Below are 24,292 nucleotides of genomic sequence, written 5' to 3' on the forward strand. Positions count from 1 at the left end.
CCCTCTAAACACTTGATTAGAGGGCCAAGAGGGACCGCCAAATAAGATCATCTGGATTTGGCCTCATGGCTCTGTCGTTATTCTCTCTTATCAACCAGTTCAATAGAAACTAAAAAAAGTCCTAGGGCCATGCTGTACTATTCTTTGCACCTTCAGTAGCTGTGTGTCTGGAAAAAGCACTTTGCGTGTGTGTGTGTGTGTGTGTGTGTGTGTGTGTTTGTCCATATGCATGTGCATGATACAGAATGGGGAACACTAGCTTTGCTCTACTAGAGGTCAAAGACTCCACAGTTTATCTTTTAGGCAATCCAGATCCAGATCAACCTGAAGCAAGTTTTCTGAGTCCTCTCATTGCATAATAAGTTGTTATTAATAATAATTGATTCCTATCATTGTTGTATTTTTACATTTCAGTTGTAGCCTGGCACCGCCTGCCTACTTCCGCTTAATTGTCATTTCCCTTCTAGTCGAGGTCCTGGGAAAGTTTTGTATGCGCTTCATTTAGCGGAGAATATCTCAACTGTTATAGACTAATATGACCCCAGTGAACAAGTGGGATGTGTGACAAAATCTCTATCCGGGACGAAAGTCCTTAAAATGACCACAACAGGTTACACTAGTATCACACTATGTGGTGAATGGGTCTTATTTTTTTTCCTTTATAGATATCCTCATACTTTTTTTTTACCAGATTAATCTTTATATTATGAGAAATACTTTTTGTATTACACTTAGTCTAAAACATTTAATACAATATGAACATTAGGCAATATCTCATTCAATATGCGTACATACAATACGTAATAGGTTGACTGTTTTTTAGCCATTTTCATTGTATATAAAATCAGAATGTTTACATTCTTCAAGCCAGACCAAACTACAGCAAGTAGTAGGGTCTGGAAGCACTCTGTTTAGAGCCGTCTATTCGGGTGGGGAAACCGGGGAAACTGGGCTAGCCTGTTTGTATTTGTTTAAACCAATCACAATCATCTAGGGCGGGGCTAACCCCGGGAAGCAGCAGCGGTGTCCTGCAAAATAGTGCCGGGGGGGACTTATTTTGATGGAACGTCTTTACGTCCAGAGACTGTCAGAGAAATGGCTAAACCCGCAAACGCCACACAAAAACTATTAAAGACAAAAGGAATATACATAGTGTGTTGCTTTCTAACCAGCATGTCAAGACACCATACACTTTAGCCCCCGAGGAGCTCACGGGATAACTTAACCGGAGTTAACTAGCCACCCACGTAGTGTTATCTCTGGTAACATTATCATCGGCGGTTGAGAGGACGGCTACGGCGGTCGAGTAGAATTTTTAGCATTCGAGAACTTATGTCACCACCTCCTATCGCTGTAGTCAGAGCCGTAGTCCGTCTGTTTACAGGCAGAACAGGGTTTTGACGTTGTGAGCGCTACACCAACTGCAGCAAGTAGCCGTAAGAGTTGCTAGGTGATAGTGGAAGCCGTTGGAATCTTTCCCCGTCGCTAAAACACCGCTGCATAGTCCCTAATTCACCAAAGAAAGGGAACGGCGGATCTTAATCTAGCTGGTTATAAGGTTCGGTGCTCAATTCAAACCCCCACGCTTCATTTTCCAGAGTTTATGAGGGTATTTCTGCCCGGGGGTAGTTGTACAATGAAGTTGGACAGCTAGGCTAAGCTAGGATGCATCCCGGACCGCCGCCGCCAATATTATTATCCCGAAGTATCGCCACACTTTATATCTGTCTACAGTAATGTGACTTCTCACACCCTGTGTGTGTGTGTGTGTGTGTGTGTGTGTGTGTGTGTGTGTGTGTGTGTGTGTGTGTGTGAGAGAGAGAGCGCTGCACATAAGCACACGGGTTGACTGAGCGAATTGTTTCCGAATTTGAGGGGGATCACAATAGGGGAAAGCCAGCAACCGGGGGCTGCGTAGCTTTTCGACGCAAGCGAATAGACGCTGGCGGAAGTGGTCATGCCAGACTAATGACCTTATAATCAACAATTAACAATGTCATTGTGAACATTGTGATCCCCTCAGAAAATCTGTAACTTCAATGGTTTATATGTACGCATAATTAATGAGATATTGGCTAATTTGCATATTTTATTCAATGTTTTAGACTAAGTGTAATACAAAAAGTGTTTCTCTTAATATGAAAATTAATGTTGTAGAAATCATGTATGAGGATATCTATGAAGGGAAAAAAGTCCCATTCACCACGTAGTGTGATACTAGTGTAACCTGTTATGGTCATTTTTAGGACTTTGGTCCCGGGTAGAGATTTTGGCACACATCCCATGTTGTTCAATGGGGTCATATTAGGCTATAATAGTTGAGATATTCTTCGCTAAATGAAGTGCATACACGTCGTATCCCGGACCTCTACTAAGAATGTAAACTGTGAAAGTAGGTAGACACAACAGTTTCTTTATTGAAGATATCTTTATTTGCACCTGATCTTTGTCGGCCTTCTGTGTAGTTATCACAAAGTCTGTCATTCAGGTCAAATATTAGAGGAACATGCATTTGTTTTAGTATCAAAATGTTAAAATTGATTAAAGAGATATGTTTTCAAAAGTTAAATGATTATCTCAACCCACATGATCAATTTCTTTAAACAAAATTCACTACAACTCTGATTTAATAGCTATGTTAAGGAGTCTTACAAAAAGACATTAGTGGCTAAAACAAACCAAAACAATGGTTTTGCTTGATTAGTATTATGTCCAACAATAGCTTTGTAAAATTTGAATTTAACAAATCACAAAATTGTATGTCACTATAAATGCTCTCACAAGATCACACAGGACAACGTCACAGTCTTCATCTTGGACATACAAACTGCTACAGGGTCCAAAACTATGATTTCTCTGATGTCCTGCTTGGTCATAAAATAGTGCAGGAACAGCAGCGTTTCTTCTTATGTGTAGCTTCAACTTCCTCAGGGGGAGGTGCTTCAGGAGCTAGAGACTCTGTCAATGAGCCACTGGAGGTGGACAGCAGCCTCCCACACACCAGGTCAGCAGCTTTACCATCCATGATGGACAAGTCAGTCACTGTTTTCTCTCTTAGCGACATATCGCCATCATCATCATCATCTATCAGCACAAAATCCTTGAGATAAATCATCTCTACCCCGTGGAGGCTGTGGTTCTCTGCTGATTCCTCCGTAGTGTGGGCATCTACGAAGGTCAGAGTTGAAGTCTCCGTCATGAACTCATGTGGGTCGGTGGAGTTGTCCTCCTGCCCAGAGTAGGCCAGGCTGCTCGAATCCATCATCCATGCAGAGTCTTTCATACTGTTCCTTTGGTCCTGGTTATGGTAGAGGATGTCTGGAAAAGAGGACATGCTGCCTGCACCATCTAGGCTGGTGGCCTGATCCCTCCTGCTTTGAGGAGCATTTTCTGTAACATGGCCATTTCCAGAATGCATCTTAAAAGCCACCTTCTGGGAGTCATGGTGGACCTGCACACTGCTGCTCCCTGTTGGGGAAGTGAGGGGGATGCTGGCAGTGTCGCATTTTCCTTGCCTCTTCATGTATTTTCCCTTGCCAAACTGAGACAAAAAGAAAAAGTGTTAGTTTATTCATGAGCTTGATAAAAAATACATTTAAATAAAGGTCAATTAACTACCATACTTTATCAGTATTAGAGAATTCACAATATGGTTGAAAGTTTGTAAAAAAGCTAATAAGTAGACATTCAGTTGTGATTTTTACTTTTAACAATAGAAAAATGTATTAATAATGGATATTATGTAATACTATTATAGGATGTTTTGATCTGACACACTTTTTAATGTAAGATTGTTACTTTGTAAGACGGTATCAGACCATTAGAAGTGAATGGCAATAATGGATTCATATATTACATTTACAACTCTGAATATACTGATGTATCGTATGTATGTATATGTATATAGGCTTTACAAGTTGGCCTACTCTGATATTGTTTTAGCATGTTAGCGTAACATTGGCTAATTAACGGTAATTGCAAAGTACAGCTGAGGTTAATGGGAATGCTATTATTAGCATAGTTTTTGAAGGTGAAGGTAACTAATCAAAGTAGTTAAGTGGAGGAATGGTGGAAGTTAGGGGAATTGCATTTGACCCTGAGGGGAACATTAATGTCTGTACCAAATGTCATGGGTGGCAACCAGTCCACTAGTTAAAAATAGATTTAACTCCAAACCAGTAACACAAATGTCAAGGAATCACCACAGTCATTGATTCATCCTACAGGGACCTTGAATAGTCTACTACTAGATGTTGCAGCAATCCTTTTGATGGTTGATGAGATATCTAGTCTGGACCAATGTGATCAACTAACCGATTAACTGCATGAAATTGCAATTCATAAAGCTGCGCTGCTGATGTGGCTGAAAAACAGCCATTTCTATCTGACTATGTATGATAATGCTGGTCTTGATGAATATCATTCACTTATCTCACTATCCCTGGGCAGGATGTACAGTAAGTGTAGTGGAGTAAGTGGAGTTGTTTTATGAAGCATAAGAGCGAACAAGCTGTCATTTAGTACTGGCATCTCCGAATAAATAAATGAAGATGGTACTTTTAAAAGAAGCAAAAAATAACTAAATTCCCTGAGGATCAGCTCTCTTAAGATGGAGACAGTTGAACTCCTCTAAAGTGCTCTAACCAAGGAAAGAGAGAGAAATAGTGTGTGTGTGTGTGTGTGTGTGTGTGTGTGTGCGTTTCATCTCTTTAAAATACACACTCTTTCTCTGTCTGTCTGTCTCTCTCTCTCTCTCACACACACACACACACACACACACACACACACACACACACACACACCATTCCCTCCACAAAGAAACATTTCAGACAAAGTAATGAATGCATTACTCTCTGCAACTTCAAAACTTAGATTCGGCAGAATGCCAGATTTTTTAAAGGCACATACAACATCTACCTTTAGCCAATTCTACAGCAGCAGTTTCACTCAGAAGTCAATGATTTGAATGATGTTCTATGTTACACAACTTAACACGTGACAAACATTGTGTGTTAAAACTAATGAGACATTTACATTAAATACAAGATCTAAAGACCTCACTGAGCAGAACGCTTCCACTTTAAATCTCTTCACTGACCCTCTTTCACTTGACTGACTCATGTGCATGACAGAATCGGGACTCTATAAATGAATAATACCAGCAATGTACATGTTCAAGCTGTAGCGTCGACATGCTCCGCTACAGCTTGTGGCTGTGGCTGAGAAACAATAGATGAAAAATACATTGGATCTTAACACACTCAATGCATTAGCACTTCAGTCTGCACTATGTTGGTGTGACTAGGAGAAGGTTGACAACGGTTGTAACTGTGAAAGGGAACTTCCAGAAAAACAAGCAGTTGACGTTTATAGCCTCAAAACAGTATTTCTTTAGAACAACATATTCCATCCAACTCTGATGGCCTGAAGAAACTCTTCCATAAAGACCCAGGGTTCTACTTTGTGTGAATAACTTCCAACCATGAGTTGAAGCATTCTTCTTTGCTGCATTATGAACCTTGATGTACGAATATGTATTGGAACATCTACATACATGTATGAACGTACCTGTGCATATGTATTATGTATATGCGTGGGTGTATATATATTTAACATTTTCATGAATATGCATCAAACGGGCAATAGGTCAAAACATGACATTATGAAATCGCTTAAAAATGGAAGTCATGACTATTAAATATTGAGTGTCAAGGAAGAGAAGTATTAAATAAAAACGTTATATACTTCATATTTTTTTAAACCTATTTTGTAGGTTCATTTCATTTGTTAGGTACTCCCAAAGAAATACCAAATAACAAAAAAAAACTTTGTTCTCTTTTATTTATTTTTTTCTCAAATCAACGATATAAAAGACCTAAAAAAAATAAACATTTTATTTCATTCTATAGCACTGGCTCGTTCGGGTAAAAATACTGTTACATTTGGTTAGTCTCCCCGCTAAGAGCAGCACTGTCCAGTAGTCACACATCATACTCAACACTACATTAACTACACTTTTTGTCTATACATCAATCATACAAGTCTTATCACAAGAAAAGACACAGATCATGCATACAGATATGACAATCATTACAAGAATCCACTTACATTCAAATATTAAAAATATGCTTTTTACCTTAAGCTTCACGCGGTTCAAACTCTTGTCCAAGTTGCTGTAATTCAAATCACATGGCAGAGGTGGGGTGAGCCAGCGTGTGTCCCTCTGATCTATCGCACAGCTGCTGAAAGCGATTCCTCCTCTGGTCTATAAACAAAGACTCCTCACACACACACGCCCTGCCCCTCCTCTTATAAACTACAACTGTTCACAGTGTGCAGAGAGGCTGTCACCACATGCTCCACTGATGGCAAATTGCAGTTTATATTTGGGCTTTTGCTGCACCTGTGTTTCCCCCTCATATAGTAGAATGATCATCACATTCCTACTGCTGTAAATATTTAAACCTGGAAACAGTCAATATCTGCTGAACATGAAATAAGACTTTCACCTTTGGTACTAATGTTCTTATTTAATGAGCAAGAGAGGCAACATAATAAAAAGGCAACATACCAACAAACACATACTTTTAAACATTGGTTATTGAGTGTGAACACAGAGGGTTATCCAGTGGGAGTTGCTAGCTATACCAAAATATACCTGCTTTAATGTATGCAAGAAATTATTTGATATTTTGCTGTTATGTGTGAGACTATCCTATACAACAAGAAAGCTAATACGTGAATTTCCTAAAAATCTTTTGTTGAAATTATTTAAAAAAAATACATTCTTTTGCAGCCATTTAAGAGTAGACAAATGCGCTATAGTGGAGTAGAAATCTGTTGTTATCTTGACCTCAAATGCCTTTTCTGAAAAATTTAATTTTTTCCCTCTTCAAATAATGCCAGAAAACCACCTAAAAAACTGTCCTTTCCTTCTCTTTGTACATGAGAAATCATGCCAACCGTGTCCCTGATCCCTTTGTTGCAGTGTTGCGGGCTGCACGAAAAGCCACTTTCCTCAGTCCCACCATGCACTGGATGTGTTCCCATGAATAATACAGGAGGACAGACCTCCACATACATGAAAGCTGCAAACAGGAATATAAGAGGGATCAAATATTTAGAAGTCTTTATTCCCTGTAGGGGATATGTCTGCATTAGCCTAGTATTGTCAACCAGAAGACATGGCATCTGACAAAGTGTTCATGTACTGTAGATCTATGAAACCTACAGAACCTACACAAGACTGTGAATAAGACTAATTCAAATGTGTTAATTAGTCAGGTATTTGGCAGTTTCTTCCTTTTTGATTTAAAAAATATCAGCCTTCTGTAGGAGAAAACTCCCGACATTATTATATGTATAAATGTTCTTATGAGCATATCATTAATTCAAATACATACAGCATACCTTATCTCATTAGTATCTTAATGTGGATCAGCTGATTGTTCGGACCAACCTAGTTTACATTTAACAGTTTAAAAATGTTCATTTAAATCAAGAGAAAAAGTGAAAATGTACAATATCAGCAATTTATTATGTTGAGACAAAACTAAATGTATTTTATGTTTGGCTAGACCTAGAAATCAATCCCACTACGTGAGATTTGTTGCTTCCGTGTTTCTGCATGTGGAAGCCGAGGCCTTGAGTAGCAGACTGACTGCCGTCTAGGGCGCCGTCTTTTGTCTCCCAAAACCCTATTGTTACTGTGCCTGGTGCCAGCAGAGGCTCCTCAAAGTGGACAGTGATGTTGACTGGAGCTGTGATGACTCCAACCCCTGATGAGACAACACAGAGAAGAGAAGGTCTGACAAGAAATGCTGAAAACACTACACGCAATAGGTTTATGGCTTTAAAAAAAAAGGCCTGCGGTGTGTGAGAAGGGCATGAACAAAAGAGTATGAGGGCCACAGGAGATTCTTTATGCATTTCAAATCAAATGTCGAGAATTAAGTGGAAATTTGTAGCATAAAGACAAAATACAATGTCGAGAGGCGAACATGTTAAATACCTTCCCTTATAGTCACACTCTGACAGTGCAGTTATTAGTCGAGTTAAAAGGACGTTTCGTTTTGGTAAAAATGAGGTTGAAGCAAAGATGCATTGTTGTGTTTTAATAACGTTTTGCTTATGAGTAATTGATCCTGGAAGTTTGAAACTCTATATTCTAAAAAAAGGCATAATGACAAAAAAAGGGGCGACTTAATTATGATAGTCCTAAAGTGTGACATCATCAACCTATCAATCAGGTTGGTCCCTCTACGGAGTCCCTTACCTTTGTGCTTTTCTATCTCAGCCAGGCAGACAGACAGCATCCAGAGACTAGATGCTGTCTGCCTTCTGTAGCCACAAAGCCTGGCTGGTAGAGAGAGGAGTCGACAGGGGGAGCAGTCAGAGAAGGACCAGACACTCTGCAGGCTGGGAGTACTAGGAACTCTCAGCTCAACCTGCTTCACATGTTGTGACACAGGCTCATCTGGAAACAACCAAAAAAGAAAAAACACATATTATCTTTTATAAGAATATGCAAATTTGTCTATATCCAACTAATTACGTGTAACCTCAAAATTGACCAGTGCTTGAAAAAAACAATATTATAGCCTGCAGTGTCTCACGTTAAAAAAGGCTCAAACCATTCTTATCAGAAATCACCGTAACACTGCTCACTTTGGTTTTCATTCTTGGGATAGCCTCCGCTGGCTTTGTGGGGCTTTCTGTGAGACAGCAGTGTGAGGACGCTCTCCCACACTGGACATCCTGTTCGAGAAGTGGCAGACAGACAGATGTCCACCTCCGCCCCGACATCGACCGGCCGATACAGCAGGACTTTAACCTGCAGCGTGAACGGACCCTTCTTCAGCTCATCCACTGGCTGCAGGGATTTCAAACTCTGACGCACACAAACCAGACCTGCAAAAGTAATCCACAATATAAAACTAGAGGACATGTCCTATTTGCTGCTCTTCGCATGGGAAAACAAAGAAGGAAAATTGAATGATGTGTCTTAATGAGTGCTCTGTATGGATCAAATGTGACGCCGTGCCCTTCCGAAGGTTTCAACTGGACATTCCCCATGGGTACCCTTCCACAGGTTAACAGTGCTGCAATTAAGTGCCCTCTGCCACCTTATGGCAGTTTTCCAAAGGGTCCACCTTTCTAGTGTATACACAATGGGATGCAGTGCTATAAAGGGGATCCCTACTGCTTGACAATTTTGGAATGAGTCCCTAATAAATGAAAACTCTTAGCTGCTCTTCCAAATGGGGAAAAAGTATTTAGTGTCCTCTGTGGCCCTTCATGCAATACATTATTATAATGTGCCCTATATAGAGCAAGGAAATTAGATAACGGCACCCTGTAATGTGCCTTAACAGTGACCCAAACGTGCCCTTAAAATGTGTGCAGTACCCTCTTAGATGCCTACATAATGTTAATCTTTCAAGGATGAAGACTATTTCACCATACATGACCTATTGTTGCTTTTTGCGTACTGATGGGGCCCCCTATCATGCAGTGGTGTAATATGTTTTCTTTTTTGGCCCCTGTCCTTTAAAGGCCTACTTCACCGGTTGGAATATGAAGGTGTATTGAACTCGGAGATCCTATGAAGTATAAATGTGCAAAGAAAATTAAAATCGGATCATCCTAACCTGAGAAATTCTCAGGCTAGGATGATCCGATTTTTTTTTTAAATTGCACATTTATACTTCATAGGATCTCCGAGTTCAATACACCTTCATATTCCAACCGGTGAAGTAGGCCTTTAAACATCCTAAATCCTCCACTGCTTTTGTCTTACCTGCTGGGCTGAGCCTGAAGCCTACATCAGAGAGCACCGTGAGCGGCAGTCTGCCACAGAGGAGCTCAGGGAAACACAGTGGGATGTCTCTGTATTCACTGTCAGGATAGTCCCAACCATAACCTCCAGCACTGCAGAACCTCCTCAACAGCTGAGTATCCAGCCTGAAAGACAAAGACACAGACTAAGTAGTCCACTGTATTAAGACTTCTTGAAAAGTTTGAAGTTTCCTTGTAAAGGTGGAGTCAGTGATTCTGGAGGATGCTTGTTGACAAAATCACCTTTTTCCAAAATCAGTAAATATCTCATGACCCACAAACTTTCCGTACTGTGTGTGCGCTGAAACAAACGTTTTAAAACACAGTCTAGGCTCGGTAAACTGGTGTACACACAGGGGGCCCACACCACAGTAGCAAGCGACGTGCCCGTTTACAGAGCCTAGCCTGTGTATTCACACTGGATGTTTTTCAGCGCACAAAGTATGGACAGTTTTTGACAAAAATTCAATGACAATGCATTCTCCAGAATCGCTGACTCCACCTTTAAACTTCAACTGCAAGTGAATAGGGTAAATGTGATAGTTTATTACTAACATTCAGATAATTGAATATTTTTTATGTTTGAAAAATAGGCAATGTCAATTTGACAATATCTAACTAATAAGGTGTATTTCCATATTCGAAAGAAAGTGTAAATGTATAGGTGGCTGTAAGCTATAGGAAAATAGGTTTAGTGAAACAATAAACACCTAAATCTATATTTTGGACCATTTATTTATACTTGAGGGAAAAAAAGACTTATTTATAAAAGATCAAAATAGCCAAAACCCTAAAACTGACCAGTGCTTGAAAATTTTTTTTATTTTGCCAACAGTGTCTCACCTTGAATGGATAAGTTCGCTTAGCCTACCTGCAGTTGATGACCGTGTAAGCGACCTCACACTGGTTAGGAGCTGCAGCATACAGGTAGCCTGTCCTCCGGGTTAGAGCTTTGAGCCAACATTTCATGTAAAGAAACGCGAAGCTTGGAAGCCTGTCGTTGTTGAGCACATTTGTTTTCAACAACTTATGAGAACGGTATACGTGAACATAAACTAAATACACCGAACACACGGTCAGCGAGGCGGCAATGCAGCTCCGCGCGCTCCCCATTATATCTTAAATATAACAAATAAATAAATACACCATAACTATACAACACACAGCGAGTTTAACGAGGGCACCAGCAGTCTGTATCACTACATATTCATATAAAACAATATGAAAACAATTAGATGTATGTCTGTCTGTGACCCAACTCAAGTGTACGGAGTGCGAGCTGGGACAAACAAGAAACTTTCGACTACCGTACTTTAGGAAATGAAACGCGGTTTGCACACATTCAAAGATAATAAAAACAAATATTTCATTTCGAACATTCCTACAACCATTGGACGTATCGACAGGTACATTTACATGTTTTCACTGTATTCATCACAAACATTCACAGTCTACAGTACTTCCTGTATGTTTATGTTTTAGTCTGTTTTTATTCCTTTAAATAAAAGTGTAAAAACATGAGGGGGAAATGCAATATACATACTTCTGTACATGATTATTGTGCACTGAATGGATTACAATGCTGTTAAGTTGTTGACCAAAAGGTAAACTAACATTTAAAATAAGTGTAAAAACATTTGTTTTTCCAGATTGATTTTTAATCCAAAGCAAATAAATGATAACCTATTCCGAATGTTGTTGTTGTACAATACAAAAAATGAGAGGGGGAGATTTACATGTACGTATGTTGAATTACTGTATAGAACAGGCCTTAACAAACATCCCATGTGTTGATGTGGAATAGCTTTACATTCATATTGTGGCTGACAGGAGACAAGTCTGTGCATCAAAGACAAAAAAGATTTCTGCAGATGGGTTCCTGAGGTGGTGGAGGTGTTCTCCTGACAGCAGACACTGGTTCGTCCCATCTTCATCCATTCATTCACTCACTGGTCTTCATCCAAAAAGGAGCAGCAGCACAATGCACACTGAATTCACTGCTATCAGCGGCACTGCACAGCAAAAAGGAAAGAGACAGTAGATGTTTAATAGGCTTTACTGTGTCACTCAATGTTAAACAAACTTCATGTATGTGTTTGTGTGTGTGTGTGTGTGTGTGTGTGTGTAATAGAGTTACCACCCACCTCTCATCACCGTCCTCACAGAGCGAATAAGGGTCAGTAGCTGCGCTTTGATGCCTGGTTCATCACCAAAACCTCCAATACTTTGGTCCACACCCCAGCCAACTACACACAGTGACAACAGACACATTGATAAACATACAGATAGATAGATAGATAGATAGATATAGATATTCACAGACATACAGTGTGTACAGTTAAGAGCAGTCTTCATATTAAATGTGTTAGCCTACTGTAATATTTCTATGAAACCCAGTTTATTAATTATCCACCCTATGTTTATCCTATACAGTCTCATTAATGTACAGGACTAAAGTAGTTTCTCAAAGCTCTCTGAGGTAGTAAATTGTAACACATATTCATTAGATTTAAAAGGTGGACAACAATCAAAACACATTTTTAAACCTTACAGCAGAGGCTATTACAGCTGCTTTACCGACACATCATAAACGTTTTTATCTTCAGTTCTTCTAGCCATAGATATGTCTACTAGCTGTGAAGTTACTAGCCAAATAGCATTAGCTGACAGCCTGACATGAGCTGTGTGGGCGCGTGACATTTTGACTAGGCCTACTTACTTTTACTAAGAAATCTTTCTTCGTGCAACACAGCGACAGCATTGACGCACAGGATCGCCGCTTGGATGAGAGAGTACAGAGTAAAAGACATGTTGTTCCTGACAAGTAGCTAGCTTCAGGTTAGCTGCTGTATTTACTTCTGACGTTGCCCTACGGTGGCCGAGGAAGGACAAACCTAACGACAGCTTGTATGACGAATAATTGACACATAGGAATGTGTAGTTATCTTGATCGAGGTCGAGGTGTTAACTAGTTTGTACTGTACTGTTTACCTTAGCCAAAGTAACAATATACCTGAATCTATGGAAGCCTGTTTCCGCCAGTAAAAAAAATAAAAAATGAATAAATAATATGAGATCTTTGCCTTCATAATAATTACGAGCTAAAAGGTCGAAATCATTTGAAGTCAAAATAATTACATTGACATGATTTAATGTTGGTATTGGTTGCTGTGGAGTTTATTTTAACTGCTTTGTATGCTTTAGGATTATTTAATCCACAACAATGTCATATTTCATTAGTTGGTCACATAATTTTTTTAAATCTTAATTTGAAAGGTAACTTCTAAAAAAGCTGTAAAATAGTTAAGTACAATCTAATAAGCATTAAAATAAACAAGAACAAAAAGTGCTTATTTTTTCATAAAAAACTCTAGTATTGTGCATAATCATTGCTAGAGCTTATGTAATAAGTTATATTTGGCTTTTTTATATACAGAGGACTGGTTTAATTAGCAAGAAATGCTTCAAATTGTTAATACTATGTTTTGGTTCTAAAGTATGGATGATGGATGTCGATAGAAACATTGAAATGTTAATCTCTAATGTGGAGAAGCAACATTATAAAGTAAAATACGATAAAACATATTCAGAAAAACTTTATTAAATATACTTGGTCACTTTCCTCCATTGCTTTAAAAGGTGTAGATATTGTCAGCTACCAGTGCTATTCAGCATACATGGACAAACTTTACAGTAGGGTTATGGTGTCAGGTTCCATGAGAGAGATGGCGTTAAGAGATTTCCCACTTGTGAAATAATTATAGTTGAGAAACTGCTGTAAACTAAATATTCAAATGTGTTCTCAGTGACAAATATCCTGAAAAATGTACAATCAAGAAAAACACACAGCAAACGGAATCATGAGAATAAAAATCTTTATTAGTGTTTTATGAAGTCTGCATAATATGCCACACGCCTGAGAAGCTTATGGTCAGAGAAAAAAAAAAACTGCTCTATCAATACCGCCCTCTACTGGTAAAACAACTGCGACATCTACTGTACTGACTGCTTTGCAAAAAGATTACTGTTAAATACACACATACTGTACTACTGTTATGTATATGTATGTCTGGTCCACGTCAGTTTTTGTAATGTATTTTTTTTTTCACATTCATATGTTGTAGGCCAAAGATAAAAACAATGTAACACTGGACCCTAACACATGGTTCAGTTCCCCAAGTCCAAAACCTCACTAGTTGCACTTAAAGTACAATCACTAGTGCCATAATAAGGTAAACACATTTACATCAAAAAGGAGGGAGCAGGGGGAAACGTGTTCAAACTCCCAACAGCCACGGAATGAAAATAATGGCAGCGTTTAAGCTAAGAAGTCTTGTTGTACATACTGTATTTATATAGACAGAACAAATACAATACACACATTAACACAGAATGTCCCAGTGTGCAGGCACATTCGCTCCTTTTTCCTCATGGAAGAAAAAAATGCTCTCCTTCCATGTTTCTGTAACATTTGAAAAGCCAATTATGTCTAGTTGACCTGAACCCGGTTGACTAAGCACCAAAAGGCTACAAGAGGTCACGTGTGTTTTTCAAAAAGAGAGAGTGAAGAGATGAATGAACGAATGGCCATTACAAAGTTTTACAAGCCTCTGGAGTCATTTAAACCGTTACAGGAAAAGTCGATTTTGGGTTTCAGGCAAATCTGTTGTTTTGTGTACTTTAAATGCACCAGATTTCTTTGGAAAAACAAAAGGATAGAAACAGGCTACACATCATGTGGGGCAGTGATTTTTCTTCTGCTTATTCTTCTATTATTATTTTTTTTTACCAAGACAAAGAGCTTCAATTGGAAATTAATTCAAACACAGAACCTTTTGGGTTAAAACGAAGGAATGATCCATGCCCTCCATGTCACTTTAGAAACAGCTGTGGTCTTGAAAATATTACTTTAATAAAAAGTGAATGACAGAAAATTTTAAGTATATTTATATATAAAAATACATGAGAATACAAAAAAGTAGCAAAACAATGGGGATATAGGCTAAAAACAGAATGAATTCATTGATACCTTCAATTTTTTCCTGGTGAGACGCTTAATGCTTCACCTCGGAGAGCCACAGGACTCCCAGTGTCGTGTTAAAAGAGAGAAAAAAAGCTTTCAATACCAGCTAATATTCTCTGGTCCCTGCCCAGTGCACCTTGCAAAGCCTGGTCAACATCTCATTAGCTTCCATACCAAGCCGTTCAGTGGGGATGCAAATCAACCAAACCAAGGGCACATAGTGTGCCATATAATGACAAAGAAATAAAACTGCAGCCACAACAAGCTCGCAGTTTGTTTTGGGTTTTTTGAATTATTATATTTTATCTAACATTCCTATTTGTCCATTAACAAGTATGTCTTATAACGACACACGTCGAGAGTTACAAAAAGGGCCATTCTGGCAAAGTCAATTCAATTAAATTTTCATAAACACATTTGTGGCATTTCCTTCAGAGGAGAACTGCCACCAAGGCCATAGTTTCTTCACCAAGCCGCCTCCCCCCCTGACAAAAGATGGGGCCAAGTTTTCCCAGACAAAAGTAAACTTCGGTTCAGAACAATGGTTGGGGTGGGGGCTGGAACAGAAATCATTTTAGCATTCAAGCTTGTGTTACTCGTACAAGCAATCTTCAATACTGAGAAACTATTCACAGATATTTTTGGTATTTCCCCTACTTCCTGGACTAAAACCAATATACATTTTTATTTGTACCACAAATAGATCTAATATTAAGGATTTGGGGGAAAGCAATTTAACAAGGTGCATGACATAGATGGGTAACAAAGTGCCAAATTCTTTACTGAATGGTCTGTGTGTGTGTGTGTGTGTGTGTGTGTGTGTGTGTGTGTGTATGTCTCAGTGTAAATGCATTTGTTCCTGTGTGTGTGTGTGTGTGTGTGTGTGTGTGTGTGTGTGTGTGTGTGTGTGTGTGTGTGTGTGTGTGTGTGTGTAAAGTTAAAAGAGGGATGTGGAACTAGGCCACAAATACTATGAATGAATGTTACAGAAAATTCATTCTGTTGGGGTTTCCTTTTTTTTTTTTTTTTTTTATGATAGGAATCACAAGTTTAGAATTGAATGATCATGTAATGGGCTGCGCTTTTTTGGGGGGCGTTTCCTTAGCTGTTTAGGACATACTGGAGCAGCGTGCAGACGGAGAACCCATCTGGGTCAGGACTTTGTCCAGCCACTGCAAGGGACCGTTCAAATGCAGCTCGATCCAGCATGGAGTGCTTGTGACAGTCTGCCGCCTGCAAAACAATAAAACAGTTTAATACCTGGGCTGTGCTGGTGTAGCCTTTTCACTCCTTACAACAAGTGGCTCAACGTTTCTGACAGAGGCTGAAAAAAAAGAATCCGCAATTGAACTGTGATGAATATAAAAAGGTTTTTTTGGACACTACACCATGAAAACAGTTTCTAATAAAACCCCATATTACAATTGTGAACCTAGAAATTAGCATTATCGGTGACCTTAAATTCAAACCGGAGTCGATACGTAGCATGCTTGAATGACGCTTTTTAAATCAAAGTATTGTTGGCAGAGCTCACCTGTATTCTGCTCCCCAGCCTTTGACAAAGCTCATGCGGATGGTGCACATCCGGGTGAGCTGGTAAACGGCCTCGAAGCCCTGGTTGACGGACTGAGCCAGCAGGGCCGCAAATTCCTGGTTGTTGAAGATTTTTAGATTACAACCTAAAAAGGAACAAAGAGGGAAACATGCCAAATGTTAATGGGAGGACTCTTAAAGAACAGATATTCTTAAAGAAAAAATACCTTGATATAGGGGTAGGGCATTGATATTTAAAACCAAATGTTTTCCTTTGGTTGGCAGTGGTCTGTTGTTGTGCGCCTGTGGCTTATTATAACCAAGAGGTTTTGTTTTGTATTGGATCAAATTAGTTGCCACAATCCTTTCAGAGACGATTTATGAGGCCAAACGGATGGGGATTCTTATTCTTAAAAATCCATTTTTGGTGGCATACACCTTCAAAGAATTCCATCATTCTGGGAGTCATTTCTGCAAGATTTCCCCCACACACAAGTGGCATCTTCAGCATCTTACCTGGAGGAATTTTACACACTGTCGCTGGATGCCAGCCATACCGCTGGTTGCAGTTAGGACTCTGGACAAAGATGGCGCTATCACTCAGGCACTCTGCAAATACCTCCCCTCCAATGTAGTAGAGTCTAACTCCTCTTCCTGTAAAGACAGACACACAAACAAACAATTTGCTCATCAAGCACAATAAGCAAGAGATTTGACTTAAACAATATCCCTGTGTTCCAAATCGCATACTCTTTCTTTTTTCTATTCTACATACTGCATCTGACCATAAAAATAATCTAGTTAGCATGCAGTAGGCATACACTTGGGACATACTTATGTATTTAATCATAACACTGCACCTTGATCTTGCCTCATGCTTTTATATCTGTCGCATCCGTTTGTTTTCATAAGGAGGCTCCGTCGATTTGACGTCACTTCCAAAGCGAACTAGATTGTGGGTCACAATCACCCAAATAGGGTGCCGTTTTCAACACTAAAAATCCCGGAAGGATGTAGTAGGCATCTGGGTCTTCCTAACCATAATCAATAAGGCCACAAGAATCGGGACATCCTAAATCTTTTTTCTACCATACCAAATAGTACAAAGTATAGGTACTGGAATGCAGCCTATGTATTAATATGCAAGACTTGACCAGTGGCGGATTCTGTCCATGTTGTGCCATACCTATGTGCCTCCGGGTCATCTCCACGGTGGCGTTTCTGTTGACATTAGACAGCAGGCCCAGGCAGAAGCGCTCAGAGTTTGATGGATCTGTGAAGCCGTCCACAGTCAGCGAGGGCTGGGAGGCGTGGAACGTCTCCCCCACACGCTGGTTCAGCTCATAGTACGCTATAGAGCACCAGAAGGCCGGCTCCGAGTAGGTCACCGGCTGGAGGTCTGCAGGGGAGTTAAGTTTGTCCCAATAATCTCTTAACACTTTTCATGCTTATATATTCTAATAATCGCAATAGGTGATGTATGTAAGGTGGATTCAGTGATTCTGGAGCGCTTGTTGTCATGATCCGCTACTTACATACTATGTACTGCTCGTGAACTGGAAAACAAAGGTATGTTGCTAGCTACAGTGGGCCCCCATTGTTTACAGAGTACAGGCTGTGTATAAACACCAGATTTTTTTTTCCGGTTCTATACAGACAGGTATCAGATAGTGAGGATATATTCACTGATTTTGACAAAGAGTGATTTTGACAACAAGCGTTCTCCAGAATGGCTGACTGCACCATATTATACAATATGCTTGTTTTTTACACATTGTTTCACATGTGATGGATGTGCATCTTACCCATGCTGTGATTGACAGGAGACAGAGTGCTCGGGGAGAGCTCTGCTGGAGAACCTGAGAAAGAAAAACAGGAAGTCATTGATATGCATGGGATCAGGACAACCATAACATGGGGAACAGGTGGATCAGATAATAGACGTATAACGCAAATAACACCAGTATTAAACAGTACAGCTAATCACTTTGCATTAGTGATGAAGAGATGCTTTTTATTGGTAACCTGATCAAAGCATCGTCTCTACATCCTACATCATTAGTGTCGATTTGTAGAGATTATAAAAGTTTGAACTACCGGTATTATTCACTTGATTGTACTTAAAACAAAACAGGATGATGGTATGAAACAATAACTTATTTTCTGCTGCTGTTCTGGTTATCATTAACAGCTAATTGAAGATGCCAGGAGTGGGCAGTTAACATTTGCTGCTGTATTCCATTAAATTCAAACAAAGGATGTACTACATTTTTTTAAATTATTCAATACATTGCCATAGAGGTTTCTAAAGACACTCCAACATGGGTTTGCCCTAAAAAAAAAAAAAAAAAAAAGGTAATTCATGTTGCTTAAACCTCTATGTAAAACTTTCTATAACTACATTTGTCTTTCATCCAAGATTAGTTTCTAATGTAAGGTATATTATGTACTAACTCACTGGGAGAAATACAACTTCTTCAAAAAAGAACACACATTTGTTGCAGCAAATGAATCATGGATAAAGTTTTTGAAAAATATTGTCAATTGCTTTGATGCCGACAGTTAATCACATATGCCTCTTTAACAGATTTATTCCATAAAAAACATGTATTGACATTGACCTGTTTGCAGAGGTGTGGCAGACACACAAGGAAAGGAGAAGGAGTTTGCTAGTCTAGGCTACCTGTGTCCATACTTTGATTCATCTGTTGATCGCTGGCCTCTCCATCCTCACTGATGTAGCCTGGTGGGGGCGTTTCTGTTAACATGATGCAGGGAGGGAAACCATTAGCTGTGACGTTAGCATCATTTTCATATGGCTACTTAAATACAAACACAAATAGTTTCTTCTTGTGTAAGAAATGAGTCAACTACAGTCACTCCCATCCAGTGCAGGGATGAACCCACCTGGTATATAGTTGTTTGGAGGTTCGATTCCCACAGGAAAGTTTGTGTTCTCGGGTATGGAATGGGTGTAGTCATCCAGAGGTGGGAGCTCTGGCAGGATATCTGAGTGTCTTGGCACAAGAACAGGAGGCAGCACTACAGGGTTGGGTAAAAGTGTCAGAAGACTTGGGTTATACTACTATCACTTATTGCATTTCAGAAATTGTTGTCAGTTGTTTAAGGACAGTTTTAAATCAAAAATGTAAGAAAAAAAAAATTAATGAGGAAAAATCTTTGCAACAGCAATATAACAACCAGTCACAAACACACAGACACACAGGTGAGGCTTGTGAGTGAGCTGAGCGATTTTGTCAGTTTTGTCCCAGTGATGTTGGACTCAGCGCGAAGCGAGATCAACAGGCACATCACTGGGACAGTAAATGACGGCCCTCTTACTGCAAGCCCAAGCACTTCTGCTCTCAATTCACCACCAGCCAGGTTAATTGTATATTTATGCCCATAACAGGTTTGAATATTAAGGGCTGCCTAATATTCGTTTGAATATTGATTTATTTTTTGATATTCAAATTATAATCGAATAACGAAGTTCGGAGTCAAAGCCCAACTGGTTACTGGGAAGTTAAACGTACAGTCAGTGATTGTTGTCAATACTACTTTGTCAAAATCTGAGAATATCTCCTCATGATCCGCAACATGTCTATACTATGTGCGTGCTGAAATAAATCCAGTGTTAATACACAGGCTCTGTAAATTTGCTACGATGGGCCTCTTTGTTGACATACCAGTGTACCCGCAGTACGGACAGGTAGCTGATCGTGAGGAGATTCACTGATTTTGACAACAATTGTCTTGAGAATCGCTGACTTCACCTTATAACAAAATTCTGTAAACAACAAATACGTTTACGATTTTACAACAGTTCAATACATGTCTCAGTCCGAGCCAAAAGATCACAACAATCATACAGTAGACACTACACAAAGATGTGTATGTTTTAGGTAACATCTGATCTCACCTGGGGTCTCCACCCTCTGGTAGTGGTAGGGGTTGATGCAGACCTCATCCTTCTTTAGGTGGAAGGCATACTCACAGGCCTCGATGGCACGCAGCTCGTGGTGGCTGTGCAGGTCCGGCCATCGCCACAAGCGGCAGTAGATTACATGGGGAAGCCCCTTCCTGTGGGACACCTGTAGGCGGCCATCCAGTGATCTGATTGGACCGGACACAGGAAATGGAGGTGAGATGGGTTGAAGACACACAGTGGAGTTACATATACAGGGGAGGGAAATGGAGGTGAGATGGGTTGAAGACACACAGTGGAGTTACATATACAGGGGAGGGAAATGGAGGTGAGATGGGTTGAAGACACACAGTGGAGTTACATATACAGGGGAGGGAAATGGGGAGAGATGGATGGAGATTGAGTGGTGACGAGACAAGAATCAAAAATGTTCTTGATGTCCGTCGTCGCCTCCAACATTGTAACAATCACAACAACAACAACAACTCTCCCACATCAAAGTTGTATGCAACACCATACAATAGTTGAGGATAGTCACCTGGTTTGGTCAGGGTAGCTGTATAGGCCTGATGTATCCCACTGTTCTATCGTATTTGGTGTACTCAGTCCCCATATTTCAGAGCAATTGCTGTGCACAGAGAAAAAAACAACAAAACAAAAACAAAAAACAAATGATAAAACATGGGACATGGCTCATTCAGAAATATCAGTATGGTGTAATAAAGTGAACATTAAAAGGCCTCTTTTATGAGAGTTGTATGGACAAAAGAAAGACATCAATTTCATTTGTTCAGCTGTGGAAATGAAGGACGGGTACTGCATATAAGAGAAGCCTTTTTTGACAGAATTAAAACGGGGGAAAAAATTTAACATGGAATCTGCTGACACGCACAATGAGCGAGACAAAGAGCATTCTTCAACACTGTGGCATTGTATCAAACACTGAAAATAACTCAGAACTTATCTGGACACATTCAAACAAACACTGAAGACACACAATGGCACAAAAGAGGGAAAAAACAACCTTGGCAAAAAAAATAAAGTCAATGTTCAGACATGTTCTGAAAACATTAACAAGAAAATGAAGAAATGGAAAAAATTGGAATGAGGACCAATGGGATGATTTGCTACTGAATAACAGGACAATAACACATACACATACATATGATAAATGCTACAAATACACAGTGGTACCGGTACTAGACTCATTTCCTTTAGTGGGATCTAAACTACCATTCAACATTGCAATTGTCTGGTTCATGACAGGGCAGGAAACCAACTTTTGACCACCAGCCATGGCAGCATGTAGATCCATAAACAACAGCAGGAAAATAGGTGTTTGGAGTAAAATCACTTCAATTGTTGAGTGTGTACTCGCCAAAGTGGCAAGCAGTGTTCAGAAGCTCCCCAATCACAATCACAAATGTACCAACGTAAGCATGGCTGGTGGCAATAGCTCAAACTGGCATTCTTCAGGGTTTGTAAGCCACCCTCTCTCCTGTAGATATCCTCTACTCTACCCAGAAATTATTTCATTCACATGGAGCCAGCAGCAACGGTATCACTACAAACATAACAGTGCGGCCTAGAACAATTCTCAGGCGATAACGAGCTGTCCACTATCTGCAGACATACAAACATGTGACGTGGTGGTAACTTGGCCACACATCAGTGAGGAATCAACCCGTTTACACCGTGTTCCCACTGAACGCGAGTCTGGGGCATCAAGGCTGGCTGGCTGATAAGAGAACATCTTCTCTCACCATTATCTTCCCTCGCCCACGAGAGTACAAACTGTCTGACTGTACAGTTGTAAACAAACACTGAACTGATTCAACTTTTCCGCAGCCCCTAACGGTGCTACATGTTGGGTAATAATCGCAGGAAATTATGAAATTAGAATTTAAAAAAAAAGGTGGAGTCAGTGATTCTGGAGAATGATTTTTGTCAAAAAACATTTTTTGTAAGAATCAGTTAATCACTCCTCATGATCCCTGCTACCCTAATACACAGCCTAGGCTCTTGCAACTGGTACGTTGCTAGCTACGGTGAGCCCCCTTTGTTTATATACCCTTTGTTTGTTTACATGCCCTAAGCTGTGTGTATGATAACAATATTTTTTTTTCAGCACACACAGTACGGACAGATAGCGGATCCTGAGGGGATATTCACTGATTTTGACAAAAAGTGATTTTGACAGCAATCATTCTGGAGAATGGGCTTACCTACAGCCCGATGGATTCATGTATTTTACTAAGCACAAGTCTCAACTAACTACACTTCTGGCAGAAACATGTAGAGCTGGGGCATCTTTTCCCTCCGTACCCTGGTATTGAGCAGCGATGGAGTGTTGTTTGGTCAGTATATACCTGGGGATGGTGACACACTTGGTGTTGCAGTTCTGTGTAGTGATAGCTTTCTCCAGCTCATCCAGCTGGCCCGTCTTCTTGAGCTTCTTCACTAAGCTCTTCACCGCCTTCTCGCACCATTTCTCCTCCTGCCCGTTCTGCTCGCCGCCGCCCGCTCCACCGGGGCCGCTGCTCGACTTCTTCCAGTTCAGAAGCCTCTTCACCACCGGAGGGGTGAACGGCAAGATGGAGGACATCTTAGCTGGAAACAGCCGGGAGTCTCCAGTGAGGGGGTCAACACAAGCTCTCTCACACACACACAGAGACAGAGGGAGGGAGCACGACCTAGAGAGCTATAGTTTGGGCCCTTTGCTCTGACCTGGGGGCCCCTCCAGTGACCAGTGAGTCACAGGGTGGAAGCCAGTGCTAGCAGGATGTTCTCAAAAGAGATGGGACACCTTGGGAGAAAGTCACACACAAAGTACATCATTATAAACAAAACATGGCACAGAAGAAATATCCACATCTAGCCTCATCAAAACAAGACAATGCATGAGTTATATTACTAATTAAAACTTGGAATAGTGGATACAAAGGTACAGTTGTTTTGGCAACACTGCTGAGGTTACATAACCGTCTCTTGTGTGAAGTTATGCATTAGGTGAATTGAACAGGCAGAGGTGTCCACTTGACGTTAGCTTGTCACAAACACCGCTCGACATAAAGCTAGCTAGCCTGCAAACTCACAGAGCTTGCACACGGGCTGCGTCTCATACTGTCGCGTAAGGTGAATAGCAGCAGTCACGACAAGACATTCCGGAACATAATAAATAGCAGAGTACACTTAAACGGAGCGGAACAGAGAATATGCTGGTGACAGGCCCCCGTCCCTCAGAGGTAGCACCTACTGGCTTGGGAAGGCCGGCTGCTAGCTCCCTGGTGAGGGGGGCCTCCTGGACTCAAATCACAACAATAAGTTCACTTGCGTAAGCTTGCTGAGTGATTCGCGTCGAAATGCTGAAATAGCCTATAAACGGAAAGCTGAAAACTATAGTTATTGTAACTATGCACATCGGGGGCAATCCACTGAGAACCCCTCATCTAGCTAGGTCAGCTAGCGTTAGCTTAACTAAGCTAGCTGGCAGCTTGTTATCAAAAATCCTTTTGTTGTGATCCACGAAAAAACCTCCGGGGCGCAACACTCAAGTCGCGCTACTTTGCTACCAGCCTGTCAAATAAAACCAGGATACAATTAACCTCATAACAAAACGTCACGTTATGAATATAAACCGTGTTATGTTTTATTTTGCCTTAGCTATTGAATGCTTGTGACTTTTACTAAAATGAGTTAGCATCTTGGACGAACTCTTCCAAACTGAGCCCAGGCTCCCGCTGGCTAACGGACCGACATCTCTCACACAAAACAACAGGCTTCAAAGTCGAGAAAACAGCTCAAAGCATTTCAATAGTTACCCCAGAGTAAAAGTCCAACGCTCCGCTTTTTGAGAAAAAATATGTGCACAGCCCCGTGAGCGCCTCGTTAACATAAAAGTGCCTTTAAAAGTGTAAAGCTCTGCGGCTAATTTGACAAGGCTTGTGTGCTCTTCTCAAGTTGCTACCAGT

At 40.3% G+C, this 24,292-nt stretch overlaps 3 protein-coding genes across 4 annotated transcripts; all 3 read right to left on the reverse strand.

Annotated features, from left to right (window-relative positions):
• Positions 1–2,872: 2,872 nt before the first annotated feature.
• On the reverse strand, positions 2,873–11,008 carry LOC307267435 (uncharacterized protein; the record flags this gene model as incomplete). The annotated part of the gene is made up of 6 exons (XM_080049756.1): positions 10,709–11,008; positions 9,800–9,963; positions 8,668–8,910; positions 8,276–8,476; positions 7,600–7,778; positions 2,873–3,541 (listed from the first exon to the last, which is right to left on the reverse strand). The coding sequence occupies exons 1-6, from the start codon at positions 10,948–10,950 to the stop codon at positions 2,873–2,875; spliced, it is 1,698 nt and encodes a 565-aa protein (XP_079905882.1). The 5' UTR covers positions 10,951–11,008.
• A 295-nt stretch (positions 11,009–11,303) lies between these two features.
• LOC307267212 (immediate early response 3-interacting protein 1-like) lies at positions 11,304–12,706 on the reverse strand. Its single transcript, XM_080049472.1, has 3 exons — positions 12,557–12,706; positions 11,982–12,083; positions 11,304–11,849 (listed from the first exon to the last, which is right to left on the reverse strand). The coding sequence occupies exons 1-3, from the start codon at positions 12,645–12,647 to the stop codon at positions 11,794–11,796; spliced, it is 249 nt and encodes an 82-aa protein (XP_079905598.1). The 5' UTR covers positions 12,648–12,706; the 3' UTR covers positions 11,304–11,793.
• A 989-nt stretch (positions 12,707–13,695) lies between these two features.
• On the reverse strand, positions 13,696–24,292 carry LOC307263799 (mothers against decapentaplegic homolog 2). 2 transcript variants are annotated; one of them, XM_080045058.1, is made up of 11 exons: positions 24,143–24,292; positions 22,691–23,127; positions 20,860–20,949; positions 20,316–20,509; positions 19,301–19,435; positions 19,089–19,151; positions 18,199–18,252; positions 17,580–17,792; positions 16,910–17,047; positions 16,395–16,539; positions 13,696–16,093 (listed from the first exon to the last, which is right to left on the reverse strand). In XM_080045058.1, the coding sequence occupies exons 2-11, from the start codon at positions 22,924–22,926 to the stop codon at positions 15,970–15,972; spliced, it is 1,392 nt and encodes a 463-aa protein (XP_079901184.1). In that variant the 5' UTR covers positions 22,927–23,127; positions 24,143–24,292; the 3' UTR covers positions 13,696–15,969. The 2 variants fall into 2 exon arrangements, with proteins under 2 accessions (XP_079901184.1, XP_079901183.1); XM_080045057.1 differs by having other exon boundaries at positions 19,077–19,151.

This window comes from Ammodytes marinus (assembly GCF_949987685.1).
Source record: "Ammodytes marinus genome assembly, chromosome: 2".
Taxonomy (NCBI): Eukaryota; Metazoa; Chordata; class Actinopteri; order Uranoscopiformes; family Ammodytidae; genus Ammodytes; species Ammodytes marinus.

Excerpts from the sequence above, each read along its gene's own strand:
- LOC307267212 (XM_080049472.1), bottom strand. The coding sequence starts at position 12,647 with ATGTCTTTTACTCTGTACTCTCTCATCCAAGCGGCGATCCTGTGCGTC. Across the intron at positions 12,084-12,556 it reads AGAAAGATTTCTTAGTAAAA|TTGGCTGGGGTGTGGACCAA; the intron begins GTAAGTAGGCCT and ends CACTGTGTGTAG. Across the intron at positions 11,850-11,981 it reads TGTGAGGACGGTGATGAGAG|TGCCGCTGATAGCAGTGAAT; the intron begins GTGGGTGGTAAC and ends TTTGCTGTGCAG.
- LOC307263799 (XM_080045057.1), bottom strand. The coding sequence starts at position 22,926 with ATGTCCTCCATCTTGCCGTTCACCCCTCCGGTGGTGAAGAGGCTTCTG. Across the intron at positions 20,510-20,859 it reads AGCTACCCTGACCAAACCAG|ATCACTGGATGGCCGCCTAC; the intron begins GTGACTATCCTC and ends CGGTCCAATCAG. Across the intron at positions 19,152-19,300 it reads TCCAAACAACTATATACCAG|AAACGCCCCCACCAGGCTAC; the intron begins GTGGGTTCATCC and ends TCATGTTAACAG.